The sequence below is a fragment of the Eschrichtius robustus genome, chromosome 1, assembly GCF_028021215.1.
Source record: "Eschrichtius robustus isolate mEscRob2 chromosome 1, mEscRob2.pri, whole genome shotgun sequence".
Classification (NCBI taxonomy): domain Eukaryota; kingdom Metazoa; phylum Chordata; class Mammalia; order Artiodactyla; family Eschrichtiidae; genus Eschrichtius; species Eschrichtius robustus.
Genome location: NC_090824.1, coordinates 136253215 through 136277868, shown reverse-complemented (window position 1 = coordinate 136277868; position 24654 = coordinate 136253215). Strand labels below are relative to the sequence as shown.

The window sequence follows — 24654 nt, the reverse complement described above, 5'->3', positions numbered from 1 at the left end:
TGTTTGTATATGTACAGTTCATGGTTATGAGTTTATAGTGAACTTTTAATATATTTCTATTTTCTGCTAGTTTGTAAAGTTGTTTCTAGTTCATATCATTTAATTAACAGTACTGTTTCATGGTGTTCTGTCGTGGTCTTACATCTAAACAAATTTAGAACTGATATTGTCCTTCATTAACAGATGAAGAAACTTAGGCCAGAATGTTTTAGTGATCCCAGAAGACATAGCTAGTTGGTGTCATGCCTGAACTCAGACTCAGACTTCCTGACTTCTGTTCAGAGCTCTTCCTACTGCCTCGGGTTACCTCCCTGTAGTTTACATGGCACACAATCCTTTATCAAAAATTTGAGATGCTTTGGTTCTTCCTCCCCCCAAATTTGAGTGAGTTTGTTGTAGAAAACTGCAATTGTGCTTCTTCCTCATAGCTCACATTGGTACGTCTTGATTTTAAGTTACTAACTTTGTCTTTTAAATATTCTAATGTTACTAAACACCAAGAATCAAATTAGATATTTGGAGAGACTTTGTAATAAGAATAAATACCTCCAGAGAAAATGTTTCCGTGGCAAAACATTGTAATGATGAGCTTTTTCATGTAAGCCAGATTTGGAATCAAATTTCTGAAGGAAAAGGGATGACAGTGGAATTAGAAATGGATCAAGTATACTATATTTGAGGTATATCTCAAGATACATTAGCAAGAAGTAAAATGACTATTTACTCATAAACAGCTTGTTACTTTTCCTACCAGTGACATGAGAATGTACATTTATCAACCTCAGATATATTGTCGTTTTCAGAATTAAACCTTTTAAGGAAATGCCAAAGCATATTAATTTCATGGTCATGGTCTGTTTTCTCATAATTAAATGGGATTTTTGTATGATACTTGCAGTGTATTGTCATGTAATTTTATCTGGAAGGTTAACAGGATATAAATTGAGTTAACCTATAGTTCTAGCCAATAATAGGAATTACTCATTCTATTGCTGTGTGGTAGCGAACGAGTAGGAAGGAAGTCACAGCACTTCTTTTTCTCTCAGTATCGAAAGTTCTCAGGTATCTGTCAGGAAGATGAACCTAACCTGTGCCACATGGTAATGCATTCATAGGGAAATATATTGTTGTCTTGAGAGTACATGATACTTTCTCCTGGTCTCCTATAGTTTCAAACATTTCTTTTTGCATTAGAATAAACACTGTTTTATAAAATTGAATGCAGAATTTAAATGAATTTTTTAATATAAAACAGACAGTTTATAAACTGTGCTCTCATACTTTTCCTGCTAGACATGTTTACTCTTCTCTGTCCTGAAGGGCTCATTCTGATTTGAGAGAGCGAGACAATGAATTTATCACTAGAAATTATCTCTAAGGCTCCTTTCAGCAATAAGGTAGTATATTTTCTGGAGAGGAAAACGGGAAGAGTCTGGTCAAAGGGAATTTTAGTTCTATGTGCAGTAAAAAGTTTTAAAAAGGAAGTGTATTCATAAAAAGAAAGTGTATTGCATGTGAAATTAAAATTGAAGTTTAAAAGGTCTGTGATTTTTTATGATACTTTCCTCTTTCTTTAAAGTAACACAACCATATTACTGAATGTTGGGGAGTAAAAACAAAGACTGGAAAGTAATTACTCATAATTTCATCATCCTAAAACATATTACTTTGAGCATTTGGGTGTGTTTCCTTCCAATCTTACGTATCTTTTCTTTTGATATAACTATAATATGTGTAATATACTTTTTTTAATTTAATTTTATTTTTTTATACAGCAGGTTCATATTAATTATTCATTTTATACATATTACTGTATATATGTCAATCCCAATTCATCACACCACCACCCCCCCACCACTTTCCCCCCTTGGTGTCCATACGTATGTTCTCTGCATCTGTGTCTCAATTTCTGCCCTGCAAACCGGTTCATCTGTACCATCTTCCTAGGTTCCACATATATGCGTGAATATATGATATTTGTTTTTCTCTTTCTGACTTACTTCACTCTGTATGACAGTCTCTAGATCCATCCACGTCTCTACAGATGACCCGATTTCGTTCCTTTTTATGGCTGAGTCATATTCCATTGTATATATGTACCACATCTTCTTTATCCATTCATCTGTTGATGGGCATTTAGGTTGCTTCCATGTCCTGGCTGTTGTAAATAGTGCTGCAATAAACATTGGGGTGCATGTGTCTTTTTGAATTATGGTTCTCTCAGAGTATATGCCCAGTAGTGGGATTGCTGGGTCATATGGTAATTCTAGTTTTAGTTTTTTAAGGAACCTCCATACTGTTCTCCATAGTGGCTGTATGAATTTACATTCCCACCAACAGTGCAAGAGGGTTCCCTTTTCTCCATACCTCTCCAGCATTTGTTGTTTGTAGATTTTCTGATGATGCCCATTCTAACTGGTGTGAGGTGATACCTCGTTGTAGTTTTGATTTGCATTTCTCTAATAATTAGTGATGTAGAGCAGTTTTTCATGTGCTTCTTGGCCATCCGTATGTCTTCTTTGGAGAAATGTCTATTTAGGTCTTCTGCCCATTTTTTGATTGGGTTGTTTGTTTTTTTAATATTGAGCTGCATGAGCTGTTTATATATTTTGGAGATTAATCCTTTGTTGATTCGTTTGCAAATATTTTCTCCCATTCTGAGGGTTGTCTTTTCGTCTTGTTTGTAGTTTGCTTTGCAAAGGCTTTAAAGTTTCATTAGGTCCCATTTGTTTATTTTTGTTTTTATTTCCATTGCTCTAGGAGGTGGATCAAAAAAGATCTTGCTGTGATTTATGTCAAAGAGTGTTCTTCCTATGTTTTCCTCTCAGAGTTTTATAGTGTCCGGTCTTATATTTAGGTCTTTCATCCATTTTGAGTTTATTTTTGTGTATGGTGTTAGGGAGTGTTCTAATTTCATTCTTTTACATGTAGCTGTCCAGTTTTCCCAGCACCACTTATTGAAGAGACTGTCTTTTCTCCATTGTATATCCTTGCCTCCTTTGTCATAGATTAGTTGACTATATGTGTGTGGGTTTATCTCTGGGCTTTCTATCCTGTTCCATTGATCTATATTTCTGTTTTTGTGCCAGTACCATACTGTCTTGATTACTGTAGCTTTGTAGTATAGTGTGAAGTCAGGGAGTCTGATTCCTCCAGCTCTGTTTTTTTCCCTCAAGACTGCTTTGACTATTCGGGGTCTTTTGTGTCTCCATACAAATTTTAAGATTTTTTTGTTCTAGTTCTGTAAAAAATGCCATTGGTAATTTGATAGGGATTGCATTAAATCTGTAGATTGCTTTGGGTAGTAGAGTCATTTTCACAATGTTGATTCTTCCAATCCAAGAACATGGTATATCTCTCCATCTGTTTGTATCATCTTTAATTTCTTTCATCAGTGTCTTACAGTTTTCTGCATACAGGTCTTTTGTCTCCCTAGGTAGGTTTACTCCTAGGTATTTTATTCTTTTTGTTACAGTGGTAAATGGCAGTGTTTCCTTTATTTCTCTTTCCGATTTTTCATCATTAGTGTATAGGAATGCAAGAGATTTCTGTACATTGATTTTGTATCCTGCAACTTTACCAAATTCATTGATTAGCTCTAGTAGTTTTCTGGTGGCATCTTTAGGATTCTCTATGTACAGTATCATGTCATCTGCAAAGTGACAGTTTTACTTCTTCTTTTCCAATTTATAGTCCTTTTATTTCTTTTTCTTCTCTGATTGCTGTGGCTAGGACTTCCAAAACTATGTTGAATAATAGTGGCAAGAGTGGACATCCTTGTTTTCCTCCTGATCTTAGAAGAAATGCTTTCAGTTTTTCACCATTGAGAATGATGTTTGCTGTGGGTTTGTCATATATGGCCTTTATTATGTTGAGGTAGGTTCCCTCTATGCCCACTTTCTGGAGAGTTTTTATCATAAATCGGTGTTGAATTTTGTCAAAAGCTTTTTCTGCATCTATTGAGATGATCATATGGTTTTTATTCTTCAATTTGTTAATATGGTGTATCACGATGTGTGTAATATACTTTCTCATAAATATTTCATTGAAAACCTTGTATCATAATTAGCAAAAATAGCTTTTACATTATTTTATTGTTTGCAGATAACATAAAGAAATATTTATTTGCTCCGCACAATACCTTTTTGAGTTAAATAGAGAAGGTATTATTAGCACCATTTTACATATCAAGGTATTGAAAGCAGAAATCACATAATGCCTCTACTTGGTCCTATAGTGAATTTCTGTTCTCCGCAGAAGTACTTGCTACCACAGGCGAGTGAATGCATTTAATGTAGAAGGAAGAGCAAAACAAATCATTCTGCAAATTCTTATTCTGTGGGACATAGTCCTGCCTTACTGGACTAGGTGAGCCTTTCAACAGCAATAGGCAACTCTGGAAATACAAATTTTGTCAGATTTTAGTAAATACACTCAAACACCAAGAATCTCGAGGTGATTTAGTCTGGTTACTCCTCAGTTAGTTACTGCTAATATGTGGTTGTTTTTTTACTATTGCTCTTTTTTTTTTTTTGAATTTTATTTTATTTATTTTTTTATACAGCAGGTTCTTATTCGTTATCCATTTTATACATATTAGTGTATACATGTCAATCCCAATCTCCCAATTCATCCCACCACCACCATCACCCCCCCACCACTTTTCCCCCTTGGTGTCCATACATTTGTTCTCTATCTGTGTCTCTATTTCTGCCCTGCAAACCAGTTCATCTGTACCATTTTCCTAGGTTCCACATATATGCATTAATAAACGATATTTGTTTTTCTCTTTGACTTACTTCACTCTGTATGACAGTCTCTAGATCCATCCACGTCTCTACAAATGACCCAATTTCATTCCTTTTTATGGCTGAGTCATATTCCATTGTATATATGTACCACATCTTCTTTATCCATTCGTCTGTTTTTAAACTTGGTTTTAAACTTGTTTTTGTTTCACCTAGAAACAACGGAAACAAAATCAGTAGCTTGTAAACCAGGAAGATAACATCTAAGCGCTTGATTGGAATTGCCATCTGTGTATGAAGGGCGAAGCCTTTTCATACTGGGAAGGGTATTTAAAGGAAAAATGTTCCTGGGAAACTGCTCTTCTAGAGCTTTAAATGTGTCACGTTCGAATTCTATGGCTATTTGATTTACTTTCTGAAGTCCTGAGCATTATCAGCTTTAGGATTCAAAAGCAAAATATAGAAAAATAGTTCTGAGTTTTAAGTTTTGTCTCTTTCATTAAACTGCTCTATTAAACTGCAACTGTGCCTATTTGTTTTGTAGGGAAAAGCGTGAATTTCAAAAGCAAAATATAGCAAAATCTGAGTTTTAAATATTCTCTCTTTCAGTTTAAACTGTTCTGTTAAACTGCAATTGTGCCTATTTGTTTTGTGAGGAAAACTGTGAATTTCACTTTATTAGTCCATTAACTGCCTTTGACTCACTGCAGCTAATGTTTTTTTGTTGTTTTTGTCTTCAACTTTTGACTAACGAAAAACTTCCTTACTACCCAAAGCTCTCTGTTTTTTCTTTTAGGAATTCTCCCTAGGAAGAGAATTTACTTTGTATTAAATTAAATTGATTGATTTAAATAAAGTTGATTAAAATGAAGAACCTTTGATGGGATCTATTTCCTTTTATTACACTATAGTTTTTATAAGTGATCTCTGACTTTCCTTAAACATCATCTTTTACTTTTAGTATTCATCAGATTTGGAAGAGTAAAAGGTTTGGGAATTATTGACTGTAGCAGAAAAGAATATTCTTTCCATCTCTTCTTTGCAGTGTTGTTTCACAGCTGTAAGCTTGAGCTGAAGAAAGCAGTGTAAAACATAAGAAAATAGAGGAGCAGTGTTCCTTGAACCAGTAAAGACCCTTGCCCTAGAACTGTAAACTATTAAGTTTTTGTTTGGGTCAAGATACTAGAGACCTTTGTTGCTTCTGCTTTCTCATATATAGCTTTCTCAGACTCCAGGCTTGAATAATTTTGTTTAAGAACTAGAAATGAATACTATCTGCCTCCTTAATATGAGTCTGGATTCTAAACATGTAAGTACCCTGAACTAAGTGTTTCTTCTCAGGTTTTACTCACTTAGTAGTTTCTGTTTCCTTCAGATCTCTAATGCTCTGTGAATTCACTATGATCATTAGCAGTTATCTTAGCTGGTCACCCCATCTATTTAATTCATCTGTATTTCTTCCCTGTTTTCTCATATATTTAAATAGATAAATAAGTAAATAAGTAACTTTACACACATTAGCTACTACAGCCTTTGCAATTTTTTTTTACTGTTTGCCCTTCTGTGCCCCAATAGATTACGAACTCTAAAGGACAAGAATTTCTTCTTAATCTTAATTACCTCTGTGTCTTTGATACCTTACACAGTGACATGTAGTAAACTGTGAAAAGCATTGCTTTTTCAAAATTCATTTCCCTCTTGGTAAACATAAAATTCCTCTTTTCTGATATAACCTCCATGAGAATCACTAAGAAGTGAGTGAAAAAATATATATCATGTGGCTTCCTAGATGGAGTAGGAAGTTCCCCCCTCTCACGTCTCCTCCCCTGCCTCATACACGCCTACCTTTTACTGTTTCATAGTACCCCAGTGTCCCAGGAAATTGTTTGGGAAAGTACTTTACACTAAGGAAGTACTCCCAAATTTTATTGGATTATTTTAACTCTTATTTCTGGCACTGGTCCAGAAGTTTCTTACTTGGGCAGTTATCTGTTTACTAATAATAAAAGCAGTGCTTGAATAGGCTGTGTAAGAAGGGCAATTTGGGACCAACAGTCACCATGAAAAAGCCAGATATGTGGACTGTGACCTCAAAAGGCAACACCCTGCTTGTAAAGTGACAAATTTGCTTTGGCAGAGGAAAATGTTTCTTATTTTCTCTGTGTTATCACAGTGCTTTATTTAACCTGATACAAAACACTATGTCTAGATGTTCAGGGTTGGTTTTTTTTTTTTCACAACATATTTTGTGTCCTGATGGTAACAATTCTCCATCAAGATTCCACTGAGAAGAAAAAAATGCATGTACAGGGATCAAACTATCTCAAAAGAAATCTAAACTGTGCCCAGTTTCTTTTGATGATCTAGTACTTCTGTATTTTGTAGAAAATACCTAACTCAAAAGTTTGCAAAACTCTCACTTCAAAAAATCATAAACAACGATAGAAGATTTATGTTTGTTTCTAACCCTGGCCTCTTCTTCCCACTTATCATTGTTGTCTGAGAACGGTGTCTCTAGACCAAGGAGAATAACAGCACACACCACTTGACACCAGGCATAATCTTAGTCACACGTAAAGGTACTCAACAAATGTTTGTTGTTCAAATATAAATTCTGCAAGCATTTGCCTTAAAAAGAGCCTGGATTATTTCCTTTATGGCCCAAAAAAACCCACTATATTTAACTACAAAAAATTGGAAGTAATATATTGTCAGTATAGCTTTATCACTAAACAGGTTATAAAACTACAGTTAAAATATATGCAGGCCACAGTTAGATTCTATTCCTAAATTTTTTTCCCAGTTATTTTGAACTGAGAAATTGGCTCTACCTTCAAAATACATCAAGAATCTGACCACTTCTCATCACCTCCACTACTACCACTGTGATCCAATCCACCATCAACTTTCAGATGGATTACTGCAATAGATTCCTAAGTGATCTCCTTACTTCTGCCCTTGACCCTCTTCACCCTTCATTCTATTCTCCAAACTGCAGCCATGGTGATCTTATAAAAATGGCTGATTCCATGCCTTATCTACTCAAAACGTTCTAGTGGCTTTGCAACTCAGAGTAAAGGCCAGTCTTTACTATGATTTACAAAGCTATATATGGTCTGGTCCCCTATAGCAGTCAGCATCATCTACTATTTTTGCCCCTATTTCAATCCAGCCAGATTTGCTGCCTCCTTCAATCATACCAAGTGTACGCCTTGCATGTGTTCCCCCTGCCTGGACCACTCTGTCCTCACACATGTGCACAGCTCTTCATCTCCTTTAGGTCTTTCCCCAAAGGTTACCTCAGTGAAGACTTTCCTGGCCTCTATTTAAAATTCCAGAACCCTCTTCCCTTGAACTCTTCCTGGGCTCTTTCCTTGCTCTCTTTTTTTCTTTGTACTTATCACTATGTAACATTATTCATTTTACTTATTTTATCTTGTTTTTTGTCTGTATCCCATTATACTGAACTCAGTAAGGGTGGGGATTTTTGCCTGTTTTGATTGCTGCTATATCCCCAGTACATATAAAGTGCCTACAGTGTTAGATACCCAATAAATACTTGTTGAATGAATGAATCAGTTTCTCTATTATTTAGTTCTTAGACTAGCCTACTACATTTTTAAAAATTAACAGTAGTCATGGTTACAGGAGCCTGGGCTCTAGAGTCTAGGAATAGAGAGCCACATTTTCTGCTCACTCCAACACCCAGCCAAACGCACACCTCTATGCCCTTCTTAGGTACTGAAACAACCCTAAGCCTTAAACTCTAATTATCTCCCCCATCCTACCCATCCCCCAAAAAGTAAGTACTTAATTACCAGCAAATTACCTACCCTTATCTTTTTCCCCCTCATCTCCCGTATCAAAACCTACAGTTAGAGAGTTCTTGATGAACCCCAGTTAACTGCCTAGTGGGATTAGCCAGTGTTCTTATTCCCTCTGTAAAACATATTGATTAATGCCCACAGCCTGCTTAATGCTCTTAGCTAAATGTTCACAGCTGGTAGATCATTCTGTAGTAAGCTTCTTCTTTCACTTGCTCCTGTTAAATTGTATGCATATAAAAATCAGTTGTATTTATTCCTCAACTTCAGGGCTATCTTACAATAAATTGTATAATTATAATATATGAAATTAATTTTTAAATTAATAAACTTTATATTTTAGAGCAGTTTTAGGTTCACAGAAAAATTAAGCAGAAAGTACAGAGTTCCCATATACTCCATGTCCCCATATGTGTACAACCTCCCCCAGTCTTAACACCCCCTACCAGAGTGGTACATATGTTATAGTTAATGAGCCTACATTGACACATAATCATCACCCAATTCCATAGTTTACATTAGGGTTCACTCTTGGTGTTGTACCTTCTATGGGATTTGACAAATATATGACATATATCTATCATTCTAGTGTCATGCAGAATAATTTCACAGCCCTAAAAATCCTCTGTGTTCTGCCTTTTCACTCCTGCGTCCTCCCTAACCCCTCCCAATCATTCATCTTTTTACTGTCTCCATAGTTTTACCTTATCTGGAATGTAATGATATTGGAATCATACACTATGTAGCCTTTTCAGATTGGCTTTTTTCTCTTTGTATTATGCATTTAAGTTTTCTCCATGTTCTTTCTTGGCTTGATAACTTACTTCTTTTTAGCACTGAATAGTATTCCATTATCTGGGTGTACCACAGTTTGTTTATCCACCCACCTACTGAAAGACGTCTCGGTTGTGTCCAAATTTTGACATTATAAATAAAGCTGCTATAAACATCCATGTGCAGGTTTTTGTATGGACATAACTTTTTAATTCCTTTGGATAAATACCAGAGAACCCAGTTGCTGGTAAGAGTATGAGTAGTTTTGTAAGAAACTACCAAATGGTCTTCTTTAGTGGCTATACCATTTTGCATTCATTTCTACCAGTAATGAATAAGATCTCCTGTTGCTCCATATCCTAGCCAGTATTTGGTGTTGACAGTGTTTTGCATTTTAACTGTTCTAATAGATGTGTAGTGGTATCTCATTGTTTTAATTTTCAATTCCCGACTGACATATGATATTAAACATCTTTTCATATGCTATTTGTCATCTGTACATATGCACTGTTGAGGAGTCTGTTCAGGTCTTTGGCCCATATTTTAATTGGGTCGTTCATTTCCTTATTGATGAGTTTTAAGAGTTCTTTGTATATTTTGGATAAATTTCTTTATCAGATGTACCTTCTGCAAATACTTTTTTCACATCTACAGCTTGTCTTCTCATTCTCTTGACATTGTCTTTCACAGAGCAAAAGTTTTTCATTTTAATGAAATCCAGCTTATCAATTCTTTCACAGATTGTGCCTTTGGTGTTATATTTAAAAAGTCATTATCATACCCAAAGTCATCTAGATTTTTCTCCTGTGCTGTCTTCTAAGAATTTTATAGTTTTAAATTTTAAATTTTAAATTTAGGTTTATGATGCGTTTTGAGTTAATATTTGTGAAGGGTGTAAGGTCTGTTTCAAGTTGTTTTTGTTTGTTTGTTTGTTTGTTTTGCATATGGATGTCCAGTTGTTCCAGCACCATTTCTTGAAAGACTATCTTTATTTCATTGTTTTGCCTTTGCTCCTTTGTCAAAGATCAGTTGACTGTATTTATACAGGTTTATTTCTAGCTAGGATCTCTATTCTGTTTCAGTAATTTGTCTTTTCTTTCCCAAGTACACACTGTCTTGATTATTGTAGCTTAATAGGAAGTCTTGAAGTTGGGTAGTGTCAGTCCTTCAACTTTGTTGTTCTCCTTCAATATTGACTTGGCTATTCTGAGTCTTTTGCCTCTCCATATAAACTTTAGAATCAGTTTATTGATATCCACAAAATTACTTGCTGGGATTTTTATTGGGATTGAGTTGAATGTATAGCTCAAACTGGGAAGAACTGACATCTTGACAATATTGAGTCTTCCTACCCGTTAATGCGGAATATTTTTCCATTTATTTTGTCCTTCTTTGATATCTTTCATCTGAGTTTTGTAGTTTTCCTCATAGAGATCTTGTAAAATATTGTTAGATTTATACCTAAGTATTTCATTTGGGGGGGGTGCTAATATAAATGGTAATGTGTTTTTAATTTCAAATTTCACTTGTTCATTGCTAGTATACAGAAAAGCAATTAAATTTTATATACAGTTGAACAACATGGGTGTTAGTGGTGCTGACCCTCTGCACAGGAGAAGACTAAGCCACATGCTACCAAAAAAACCAATGGGTCAGTGAAGAAATCAAAGAGGAAATTAGAAAATACCTTGAGACAAATGAAAATAGAAATACAACTTTCTAAAATCTATGGGATGCAACAAAAGCATTTCTAAGAGTTAAGTTTATAGCAATTCAAGGCCTACCTCAAGAAATAAGAAAAATCTCAAACAAACAACCTAACTTTCCACCTAAAGGAATTAGAAAAAGAAGAACAAAGCCCAAAGTCAGCAGAAGGAAGGAAACAAAAAAGATCATAGTGAAAATACCAAAAACACAAAACAAAACAAAAAACAATAGAAAAGATCAATGAAACTAAGATCTGGCTTTTTGAAAAGATAGACAAAACTGATAAACCTTTAGCTAGACTCATTAAGGAAAAAAGAAAGTGGGCCCAAATAAACAAAATTAGAAATGAAAGAGGAGAAGTTACAACTGATATTACAGAAATACAAACAACCCTAGGAGAATACTATGAACAGCTATACAGTGACAAATTGGACAACCTTGAAGAAATGGATAAATTCATACAAACATACACTCTTCCAAGACTGAATCAGGAAGTAGAAAATCTGCACAGACCGATCACTAGTATTGAAATTGAATCAGTAATTAAAAACTCCCAACAATTAAAAGTCCAGGACCATATGGCTTAACAGGGGAAGTCTACAAAACATTTAAAGAAGAGTTAATGTCTATCCAAACTATTCCAAAAAATTGAAGGGGAGGGAACACTCCCTAACTCATCCTACAAGGCCAGCATTACCCTGATATCCAAACCAGACAGAGACACTACAAAAAAAGAAAAATACAGGCCAGTATCCCTGATGAACATAGATGGAAAAATCCTCAACAAAATACTAGCAAACTGAATCAACAATATGTAAAAAGGATTATACATCATGATCAAGTGAGATTTATTCCAGGGATGCAGGGATGGTTCACTATTCACAAATCAATCAATATGTTACACCATATTAACAAAATGGAGGATAATCATGATCATCTTAAAGATGCAGTAAAAGCATTTGACAAAATTCATGATTAAAAACTCTCAACAAGTGGGTATAGAGGGAACATACCTCAACATAATAAAGGCCATTTATGACAAACCCACAGCTAGTATCATACTCAGTGTTGAAATGTTGAAAGCTTTTCCTCTAAGATCAGGAACAAGACAAGGATGCCCACTCTTGCCATTTCTATTTAATTTATATTGGAAGTCCTAGCCACAGAAATCAGACAAGAAAAAGAAAAGGCATCCAAATTGGAAAGGAAGAAGTAAAACTGTCACTATTTACAGATGACATGATTCTATATATAGGAAACCCTAACAACCCCACCAAAAAAAATATTAGAATAAATTAATTCAGTCAAGTGCAGGATACGATATTAGTATACAGAAATCTGCTGCATTTCTTTACATTAATAATGAACTTCAGAAAGAGAAATCAAGAAAACAGTACCATTTACAATTGCATCAAAAAGAATAAAATATCTAGGAATAAATTTAACCAAGGAGGTGAAAGACCTGTATTCTGAAAATTGTAAGACATTTATGAAGGAAACTGAAGATGATACAAATAAATGGAAAGATATTCCATGTTCATGGATTGGAAGGATTAATATTATTAAAATGACCATACCGCCCAAAGCAGTCTACAGATTTAATACAATTCCTATCAAAATACCCATGACATTTGTAACAGAACTAGAACAAATAATCCTAAAACTTATATGGAACCACAAAAGACCCTGAACAGCCAAAGCAGTCTTGAGAAAAAAGAACAAAGCTGGAGGTATCATGCTGTCTGACTTCAGACTATACTACAAAGCTACAGTAATCAAAACAATATGGTACTGGTGCAAACACAGACACATAGTCAATGGAACAGAATAGAGAGCCCAGAAATAAACCCACACACATATGGTAAATCAATCTGTGACAAAGGAGGCAAGAGTATACAATGGGGAAAACACAGGCTCTTCAATAAGTGGTTTGGGGAAACTGGACAGCTACATGTAAAAGAATGAAATTAGAACATTTTTTCACACCATATGCAATAATAAACTCAGATGGATTAAAGACCTAAATGTAAGACCTGAAACTATAAAACTCCTAGAAGAAAACGTAGACAGTGGGCTCTTTGACATTGGTCTTAGTGATTTTTTTTTTTTTTTTTGGATCTTTCTCCTCAGGCAAGGGAGACAAAAGCAAAAATAAACAGATGGGACCTAATCAAACTTAAAAGCTTTTGTGTGGGAAAGAAAACCATCAACAAAATGAAAAGGCAGCCTACTGAATGGGAGAAGATATCTGCAAATGATATGTTTGTTAAGGGGTTAATATCCAAAATATATAAAGAACTCATACAACTCAATATCAAAAAAAAAAAGCCCAATTTAAAAATGAGCAGAGAACCTAAATAAGCATTTTTCCAAAGAAGACATACAGATGGCCAACAGACATATGAAAAGATGCTTAATATCACTAATCATCAGGGTAATGCAAATCAAAACCACAGTGAGATATCATCTCACACCTGTCAGAATGGCTATCGTCAAAAAGACAAGAAATAATAAATGTTGACAAGGATGTGGAGAAAAGAGAACCCTAGCACTTTGTTGGTAGGAATGTAAATTGGAATAGTCACTATGGAAAACAGTATGGAGTTTTCTCAAAAATTAAAAGCAGAACTACCATACCATCCAGCAGTTCCACTCCTGGGTATTTATTTGAAGAAAACAAAAGCACTAATTTGAAAAGATATATGCACCCCAACATTCATAGCAGCGTTCTTTATAATAACCAAGCATCCTAAGTGTCCATCAACAAATGAATGGATAAAGAAGATGTGCTATAGATATACAATGCAATATTACTCAGTCTTTTAAAAAAAATGGAATTTTGCCACTTGCAACAACATGGATGGACCTAGAGGGTATTATGCTTAGTGAAATAAGTGAGACAGAGAAAGACAAATACTGTATGTTTTCACTTATATGTAGAATTTTTTAAATAAAACAAACAAAGGAATATAACAAAACAGAAACAGCCTTACAGATACAGGTAACAAACTAGTGGTTACCAGAGGGAAGAATGGGTGGGAAAGACTAAAATAGGTGAAAGGAATTAAGAGGTACAAACTACGAGGTCTAAAATAAATAAGTTACAAGGATGTAATGTATCCCACAGGAAGTATAGCCAATATTTTATAATAACTTTTTATGGAGTATAATCTGTAAAAATATTAATCACTATATTATACACTTGAAACTAATATAATATTGTAAACCAACTGTATTTCAATTTTTTAAAAGTTAAGAGATAAAAACCATGCTGTATCTTACTCTGGTTCTAATCCTTGTTCAGTCTCTTCAAATCGTTTTTTGTCTTTTAGTATGCCTTGTAAATTTTTGTTGAAAGGTAGAAATGATGTCCTGGGTGAAAGGAACTGTGGTATATAGGCCTTTAGTGATGTAGTGGTAAGGTGTGAGGGGAGGAGTAGCATTCTGTAGTACTATGATTAGGTCTCAGTCTTTTGGTGAGCCTGTGCCCCTGGACTATAAACTTCACCAGTGCTTCTTAGTTTTTTCCCCCTTTCAGTGGGACAGGATGGCTGAAGTGGGCTGGAGTTCTGTATTTCCCTTAGCCCATGTGGAAAGCTGGAGGAGGGTAGAATTGATATTTCTTTAGCACTCCTAAAAAGTGTGGTAAGGGTATGGGGAATTTGGAAATCTCAAACATTGCTAGTGGGAATGTAAAATGGTGCAGGTGCTTTGGAAAACAGTTTGGCAGTTCCTTAAAATGTTAGACATGGAGTTATCATATGACCCAGCAATTCCATTTCTAGGTATAGGCCTAAGAAAATTGAAAACGTGTCCACACAAAAACTGTACACAAATGTTCTTAAGCAGCGTTATTCACTATAGACAAAAAATACAAACAACCCTAGTCTTATCAGTCTATCAGTCTTTGAATGGATAAACAAAATGTGGTATTATTCATCCATGAAAAGATATGAAATACTGATACATGCTAAAATGTGATGAACCTTGAAAACTTTATGCTAAGTGAATGAAGCCAGACACAAAAGGTCAGAGAATATTAAATTTATATGAAATGTCAAGAATATGTATATCTATAAAGACAGAAGGCAGATTAGTGGTTACCTGGGCCTAGGGGGAGGGGGGAATGGGCAGTGACTGCTAATGGGTACCGAGTTTCTTTTAGGGATGATGACAATGTTGTAAAACCAATTATGGTGTTGGTAGTAATATGTGAAAGTCACCCTGTAAATATATGAAAGCCACTGAACTGTATAACTTAAATTAGGAATAAATTTTATGGTATATAAATTATATATATATTTAAAATAAAACAATTTAGGATGGTTTTGGTGTGTCAGGGATGAGAAGTTTGAAGAGATGAGCCTGAATAATTAGGAGGGTTTGAGTGAGTTAGGTTTGATTTGATTGGAAAATTTTGCCAGAGCTAATGTAGCAGTTGATAACCTAAGAACATGTAAAATGACTGCTGAGAGCACTGTGGGCCCAGCTGTAGTTGGATACCATAAATTTATAGTAGCACCCTTTATTTTGTGATTTTTCTCCAACACCATGTTGAGCTAAAACTCAGAGTTGATCTACATCTAGGGTATAGAAGAACAACATGGCAAAGGAATTGAGAGTGTTGGCAAAAAAATATTTGAAATGCAGCCACAGAATCTAAGCTAGACAGAGAAGGGAAAATCAAGAGTCGACAAATAGAGGTTTGTGTGGTTAAAGGTCAGTTGTAGTAGAACTGAAATGATAGGAGGTAATGATCAGAGATTGGTATAGCCAATTAACATGACTTTTAAAGGAACTGGAAATTTTGCATAAAGCTTGTAGTACGGAAAAATGAGGGCAGAATCCTACCTCTCAACTCTGAGGTGTACTGTTGGGGATGGTGTGGTAGGGAAGGAATATGGTGCATCTCCATGAGGGCTTAATGAAGTGGGATTAACATACGTAAAGTAGGGAAAGGGTACCTGAAAAGAGCCAACCCCAGAAAACAGAAGAACAAATTATACTTCCAGCACTGTCCAACACATTTGGAATAATATAGTCTCATTGGTGAGATCATCCCTTTTGTTGAGAAAGGTTACTAGAACAATCTTAGTTGAGGAACATTTCTTAAGCAACACCTGAGTGCCTTTATTCTGGCCCTATATTGACCAAAGAAATGTTCTGATTATGATTAGTGGCTTAATATAATTTTTATTACAATTTTTATAATTGTTATTAAAATATCTTAAATTGGCACTCTGTTTTATACACCACTTTTTCTCAGTGAGCGATTAGTGCTAGAGGGGATCTTTGAATTTCCAAAGTTACAGTCCAGACCTTGGCTCAAAGTGTAAGCCCCAAGGTAATACCCCTTACCTCCAGGTGGAAGCCTTCACTGGGTGAATCCCTTCTGCAAGGAAACATCTGCATGATATACCTGTTTCTGTAAACTGCAGTGGAAAACCAAACTTGTATATTGCCTGGCCTTTGTACATATATCTCTTCTTTCCCCTTCCAGAGCAGCATTCATTACATTTCTTAAGTGCTTTGCATAGAATTTCAGAGTTTAGTGTGACCTCTGTACTGGGACATTATCAGGCACAGATGCTACACTGAAGGGCTTTTGGCAATCAGTGGCTTGGTAGCTGTGATTCAGTTTGAATCACCCCCTCATGAACCATATGAAAGCAGATTCTTGCAGGATCCCAGCCAATTCTTGCGAATCATTTTATTTTCCCAACTAGTTTAGAGGCCTTTGAGTTTCACTGGACTTTTTCCTCATTTCCTTCTTTTGTTGATTTTGGCCCCTTAACCTTCCACCCACTTTATTACTCATTTCTTAGGGACCTGACTACTCAGTAACACTAGAGAAAATATATCTGAAGCCATATGGATTGAGTAAAACACACTTAAGAGGAAAAAACAACAACAACAAGAAATGTGTTCTCTGAACTTCCTTTGTTTATATGATCTATTTATATGTTGTTAAGGTTGTGTCGTCCAGCTGCCTCCCCATATTTCAAAAATGACTAAAGATATCTGGGAAACACTCTAAGAGGATCATGTTGGTATAGTGAATGAAAAGACACTTCATTTGTCCCCCACCAGGTAATATATCTTCTTTTGAGGTATAGGTGGGATGCCAAGAGCTTCCAATGCTGAAACTTGAGGCTCTCGAAAAGTGCTTTACTTCTAAGGAGACTTTTAGAAAGAAGCCAATTAAATGAGTCCTTTTAAGGTTTGTGGCTATATACCTGGCTATTTGAATGTTTGCTTGTGGTTTATAATTAGATTATATGGCATCTAATTAATTTTCTTTTGATAAAATGAATATTGGTGTAAGGTGATGTTAGCAGCCCTTAAAGCCTAGGCTCTAATCTGGTCTGTGCATAATGTGAAGTAAAACATAAATGCACTTGTGTCAAGATTATCCTAGAAAACATCTAGAATGGAATTTTGCAGTATTTGTTAGAGCCCCTTGTAAACCCCCCTCTCTTGAAGGAATTGAAAAGTTATCAAGTATCCCTGCATGTGGAATAAACTCCATACTCTGTGGTTGAGTGGGAAGTTCCTCTCTGCCTTCCATGCTCTCCCACTATAATGGGTGGTGAATATACAAAGATGCATTTTTTCACAGTAAGCTATTTATGGAATTTGGTCTGCTAAGTAACAAAGAAGTGAAAACAAGAAAATAAGTAAGAATAAGAAATCATCACTGTTATCATTTTGTAAGTAAATTATTATATTGAACATTTTAGAATATGGCATCAGTGTCATCTGCATTTTCTTCGTATTTCCATCTCAGTGGGATGAATCCTAGCTCTGCTTGGGCTGCTGTGCTTTTCTTTTAATTGCTATTTCACTAGGTCTCCTTAGCAGCAGCACCTGAAATAACTGCTGAGGGAGCTCCTGAGTGAATTCTCATAATCTGTTCCTCAATTCTCCCAGTTGATTGAGGCACTTTTTTTCTTGAGTGGTTTGCAGTTCCGCTTAAGTGGCTGATGTTTAGGGTCACTATTGAATATTTTGTTTGAATATCATTTTCATGGTGAATGGAAGGCTTCTGCTTTTACCTATATGGGATGAAGCCCCTGGTAGTAAGCCTTGAAAGGGAAAAATCTTTCTTTGTAGCGATATGCTAAATGAAATTACTCTCTTTGTCACTTTGTCCTTTTGTCCTTTCATTCTGATAACCTCAGGTTCTTCTGATTTATTTGCTTTCTTCAATTAGGCTTAGCTATTTCCTGTGCCCAGGTGCATGCTGTTTCCACTGTTGGTCATCATGGTGATGTGGAGCATATTTCTGACCTGGAAGTGTGGTTTCTTTCATTTTGAACCACATCAGTATGCCTTCCATCCTCTACTTCCTTTGCATTATTTCCTTTTGGAGGACTCAGATTGTCACCATTTAATCTAAGGATGATTCATCTGGGATTCAGAACTCGTAATGCTGTAATAACAATACCTTTCTTTATATAATAATACTCAAAGCACTTACCATCTTAGCCTTTCTCTGTTTATGAAGGACTTTCAGTTTAATCCTTCACAATAACCCTGTGGGTTAAGTCAGCAATTTTGTCTGTGTCTAAGATGGTGAAATTGTATCTCAAAGAGGCTGAATAACTTGCTCAGGGTTGCAGTGCTTCTGAGTTACTCTGCTTAACAGTTTTTACCGGAAATGAAGAATACTTTTGAAGATATTCTGAATGAACAAAAAGGAATTTTCCAAACTGTGTCCTAGTTGTTAAAATCTGTTTTTAGTCTGGTCAGTTGATAAGACCAGGGTTAAAAGCCCATTAACCATAAAGTTTAAATTGATGTGTCCAAGTCAAGAAAATAAATATTTAGGTCAGTTTCTGTTCTGCTGCTGATGTGATAAAGTTAAGGAAGGCTGGCTCTTAAATTAATGCAACTTGAACTGGAAATAATTAAGCCATTAAATTTTTTTTTTATTCTGTCTTCCTTTTAGAGAGATGGAAACCTTGATGACTGGTTCCACCCTGCCTCCCCTTTTTGCAGATGAAGATGGTTCCAAGGAGAGTAATGATCTGGCTACAACTGGGTAAGCAGCTGCTTTGGGACACTGGGCCTCTGCCTAGGCTTCAGAACTGCTTCTGACAACATATGAGGTGCTAAAGAGGCAGTTTTATATCAAAAATAGAAGGTGCGTTTGTTATGCTTTGCAAAGAGAATGAGAGCCATTGTGAACTGCTTTGATATCTGTATTCAGCTGTCATTTGCAATGCTCTGGTTCCTGTGAACTGGAACAGCAGTACTGTGGGATCTAGGAAACATCAGTGACTCCCAGTTAAGGGAATTACATAGTCACCATTAAGGAAATACTTGCCACAGGGCTAGCTTCGAAAATCAAATTCATTTTCTGTCTGAATTGCCACAGATATTAAAATAATTTTTTCCCCAAACATCAGGTTTTTTTGTTGTTGTTTTAAGATTAGATTTTTAGTTAATGGCTCTTTATTCAAGATGCCTAGGAGCTCTAGCTGACTTCTGTTCCTCCCAACCTACCCCTCCCCACCCAACTCCAACTCCTTTCTTTGGTATTTTTGGACAGATATATAAAGAAATATAGAAAAGGGCTAATAGCAGTAGTCCCTCTCCCACTGAAAATCTCTGTTCCACTTGAATTTTTACCTTTTCTATTAGACATTACTTGCCAAAGAAGAAATGTATTCACTAATAGATTGAAGTGCTAGCTAATCCCTAAGATGAATCATTTTAATATTCCTTAGAGCTCTTTAAAAACAGACTACATTTTAAAATTGTTTCCTTCTCTGACATTCTTTCTTAACTCATTAATATCTGCCTTCTGACTTTATTCAGGTGAAACTGTTCTCTAAAACTTTTCTAAAAGCTGCATACTTGCTGAGTCCAACTTGTACAAGAAAAATGTTCTGAGTGTCTGCTATGTGCCAGGCACCATTCTAGGCACTAGACATTAAGCAATAACCGAGATGGACAAAAATCCCAACTCCTATAGAGCTTAAATTCTACTGGAGAAGTCAGACAATAGGATAAATAAGTAAAATGCATACTACATTGATAAGAACTATGGATTAAAAAAATAAAGTAAGGAAGAGGGACAGGAAGGGCTTGGGGTGCCATCTTAGATAAGATGGCCCAGAAAGGCTTTACAAGTGACTTGAATAAAAACCTGAAGGAAGTAAATTAGCTAGCCTACAGTTAAGGGGGAAGATTATTCTAGGCAGAGGGAGCAGTGAGTGGGAAAGCCTTGAGGTAGGAGTGTTTCTGCCTTTTAGAAATAGCCAGGAGGCCAGTGTGACTGGAGCAGAGTATACCAGGGGGAGGGGTAATAGGCTCCATCAGTGTTTCTCAAACTTTAATGCACTTATGAATTGCCTAGACATCTTATTAAAATGCAAACGCTGAGTCAGAAAGTCTGAGTTAGGGCCAGAGATTCTACATTCTAATAAGTTCCCAAATGATGCCACTGCTGCTGGTGTAAGGCCGGTACTTTGAGTAGCAAGGGACTAGATCGTGTAGGATCTTATGGGTCAGAGTAAGCACTTTAACTGTTACTCTGAGTGAGGTGGGAAAGCATGGGGAGATTTTGAGCGGAATGATATGATCTGACATTTTAAAATAGTATCCCTGTGGCTGTTATATAGAGAATAGAGTGAAGGGAGCAGGGGCTGAAGCAAGGAGACCAGTTACGGTTCTAAAATAATTCAAGTGAGAGATGATGACTCAAAGAACTTCACTAGTGACTTTGACAAGAGTATTTTTGGCAGAGTAGTAGGGACAAAAACCTCACTGGAGTGGGTTTCAAAGATAATAGGAATGGGGGTTGTTGAGAAGTATAGAATTCTAGATATATCTTGAAGGTAAGCCAAACAGGATTTGCCTGAAAGACCAGATGAGATGTGAGAAGGGAGAAAAAAGCAGTTAAAGGCAGCTCCAAATTTTTGGCTTAAGCAACTGAAGGGATGGAATTGCCATTAAATTAGATGGGGAAAACTGAGCAAGTGGAGGAGGGAATTTTAGGAGCTCGGTTTTAGAGAGTTTAAAATAGAGATGCTTATTAGCTATCCAAGCAGAGATGTCAAATAGGCAGCTTGATACAGGGCTCTGAAGTTAGGGGCTGTCTAGACTAAAAAGAGAAACTTGGGAGTCCATCATCATATTAGAGCTGATATTTAAGGCTGTGAGACTGGTTGAAATCATCAAACAAATGAGCACGGTGTAGGTAGAAAAGAGAAGAGACCTGACACTTGAACTCAGGGATACTCCAGCATTTACAGGGAGGAGAGGAAGAGTCAGCAAAGAAGACTCAAGGGGGTACCTGAAAAGGTATCAGAAAAACCAGAGGAGTGCAGGGTCCTGGAAACCAGGTAAAAAATATATTTCAAGGGAGGGGAAGAGATGAACTGTGTCAAATACTTCTGGAAGATCCGGTAAGATGAGGTCTGAGAAATGACATTGGATTTAGCATGGAGGTCATTGGTGACCTTGACAAGAGTTGTGAACACTTATCTCCTTTGGGTTGGGTTTAAGAAAGAATGGAGACCAATTGAAGTCAATAACTATAAACAATTCTTTCCACTATAAACAGTTGAAGTCACTAAGTACCCCCTTATCCATGATTTCACTTTCCGTGGCTTCTGTTACCTGCCACGGTCAGCCACGGTTGGAAAATATTAAATGGAAAATTTCAGAAATAAACAATTTGTAAGTTTTAAAGTGCCCGCCACTCTAAATAGTATGATAAAATCTCGCACCATCCCACCGTGTCCTGCCTGGGACGTGAATCATCGCTCTGTCCAGCATATCCCACCTGTTAGTCACTTGGTAGCTGCCTGTTATCAGATGGACTGTCATAGTATCTTAGTGCTTGTGTTCAGGTAACTCTTATTTTACTTAATAACGGCCCCAAAGCGCAAGAGTAGTGATGCTGGCAATTCAGATACACCAAAGAGAAGCCCTAATGTGCTTCCTTTAAGTGAAAAGGTGAAAGTTCTTGACTTAATAAGGAAAGAAAAAAAAAAATAGTAATATGCTGAGGTTGCTGAGATCTATGGTAAGAATGAATCTTCTATCTGCGAAATCGTGAAGAAGGAAAAAGAAATTCGTGCTAGTTTTGCTATCACAACTCAAACTGCAAGAGTTATGGACACAGTGCATGATAAGTGCTTAGTTAAGATAGAAAAGGCATTAAATTTGTGGGTGGAAGACAGAACAGAAAACAGGGTTCAGTATACTGGGGATCTTGGAACATACCATCCTCAGATCAGGTCCATAAAGGAAAGGAGAAAAGTCAAGTGGAATCAAGAAAGTGTGTTTTTTGTTTTGTTTCCAGATAAGAGTAATAATGCCACATTTGTTTGCTGATTAGGCTAATCTAGTAGAGAGGAAAGAATTGGTGATGCCAGAGAGGGCAGAATTGCTGAAACTTGTTTTTGAGTAGGCTAGAGGGTGTGGGATCCAGGGCACAAATGGAAGGGTTGTTGGCTTTAGCTAAGAGCATGGACAATTCATTCATTGGAACAAAGGAGCCTTTTTTTTTTTTTTTCAGTCTTTATTCAACTTGTCATCTAAGGCATTTGCTGCTTTTGACCACTCCCTCTGATTCCTATCCATTTCAGTCAAGAGATTCACAGGACTGGTACTCTTTCCTAAACCTAGTTTTCATATTTTACTGAAATAAGAATGTGCAAGAGTTAGTAACTTAAAAATTGATGGCACAGTTGAAATGAAGAATGACAGTGAAGGAAAAGATATTGTAAGACATCCAAAATGATTGAAATATTTGAAAAACAAAGCTGCCAAGTTCAAACTGGATCTCTAATGGCAACTCTTCAGAGAAGATAATTAGCATTGAGTTAATAACTTCTCTGATCTACCCTTTTTCACAGGACCTCAAAAATGTAGGAACCTCCTAGTTATAATCCTCTATTTTTTATAGAAGTGTTCAGAAAAATAAAAGTTCTGTCCTTTCAAGGACAGTCTGAATCTGCTTTCATTCTTTTCTCAGTCCACTTCAATCTGGTTTTTATTCCCATAACTCCACTAAAACTGTACTTCCTTGAAGTACAGGGAGTACAGCTGAAGTCCTTCAGATCTTCAGATTTAGCAGGTACTTTTTAGCCTATCTTATGTGACATCTGCAACTTTTTGCTTGTGTAATAACCCCTTCTCAAAAGTCTTCCTGCCTTGGCCTCTGTAACAGTATTCTCTCCTAGATTTCTTAACGCCCTCCTTAGTCTTTCCCAGCTCATCTAACACTTGCTCCTAAAATATTGTTCCAACAGAGTTCTATCCTGACTTTTCTTCTCACTGTCTTTCTGGAGAATATCTAGCACTTCCCATTATTTCCATGAGCTGATGCCTCCCAAAATATCTCCTGCCTTTTCTTCACTTCTGTTCTCTCAGGGCATGTTTCCAGTTGTCGGTGGGACAGCTCCACCTAATTATGCCATGAGTGTTTCAAACTTAGCGTTTTCTCATCTGTCTTTCTTACACACACATACACACACACACACACACACATTCCAGTTGTTATATTGGTTAATAGTACATTATCACCCAATCTAGAAATCTCAGAATTACCTTTGACTCTTCTTTCTCCCTCATTATTTATATTTGATTTGTCATTCTACCTCTTAGTTATCTCTTAGCTTTCTCTCCCCTATTCTCCTGCTTGCCCTTGTCTCTCAATTAGTCTATTGCAGTAGCCTCCTGAAAAGTTTCCCTTTCTTCTATTATACCCTGTTCTTTCTACCTGTAATAATGTTGTTTACCTGATGAATGCCTCTTCATCTTTTAAGACCTCCTCTGTAAAATCTTTCTTAACATTCTCTCCATACATATAAAATTCATCATCCCCTGTACTGTACCTTTATGGCACGTTTTACAGACCTCTGTTTCAGTACTTATATTGCATTGTAAGTATTTTCTGTAACTCTATGGAGTATACATTCTTCCAGAATAATGACTGAACATTACTCTCTTGTACATCTTCCTCCACCTTCCCCACTACCTGCCCCAAACCCCAAACTCTCTAGCACATGGTGTTACCTTTATTTCCATTCCTTTATCTAAATGCGATAGGGTATAACTCAGTCTAAGATCCAACCGTCATCTGTACCTTCTCGTGTCCACTTTTCAGAAGGATGAGATCTGGTTTGCTGACTCATCTGGAACAGAATGATAGGAACAGAAAATGTATATCTCTGATTTATTAACATTTATACCTGAACTTACTGAACTTGATAATATGGTTCTTAGATGATCTCATTGTCAATAAACACTATAATCCAAGAAGGAGTAGCCTGTGGAATGTACCGTAAGAGATATTTCTTATGCCCTTAAAGAACGCTCTCTTTTGTGATAGGGGGGCAAACTGCCTCTTCAACTCCCATTCCTGTTCTTTTCCATTAATAGTATTTTCCTTTTATTACGTGAAAAGGAGATACATGAAACTAGCATATAAAAGTTGCATGCTCAGAACTAAAATGTAAAGTCTACGTTGAGGAGAGAGGTAATTTGTGGGGGAAAGATTATAGTTGTTTTCAGTAGTAGACTTCTTCATGGAACTGACCTGATCCAATCAAGCACTGAAACCTTTTTTAAAATGCTCTATA

The 24654-nt window shown here is 36.2% G+C and overlaps 1 protein-coding gene across 2 annotated transcripts in view; it reads left to right on the top strand.

The window, feature by feature from the left end:
- HMG20A (high mobility group 20A) overlaps positions 1 to 24654 on the top strand; it is a 68332-nt gene that overhangs the window by 23194 nt on the left and 20484 nt on the right. For both annotated transcript variants that reach the window (XM_068556103.1, XM_068556098.1), the window contains exon 2: positions 19005 to 19097. In XM_068556103.1, coding sequence (XP_068412204.1) covers positions 19009 to 19097 — 89 coding nt within the window. In that variant the 5' untranslated portion in view covers positions 19005 to 19008. The remainder of the gene's footprint in view (positions 1 to 19004; positions 19098 to 24654) is intronic.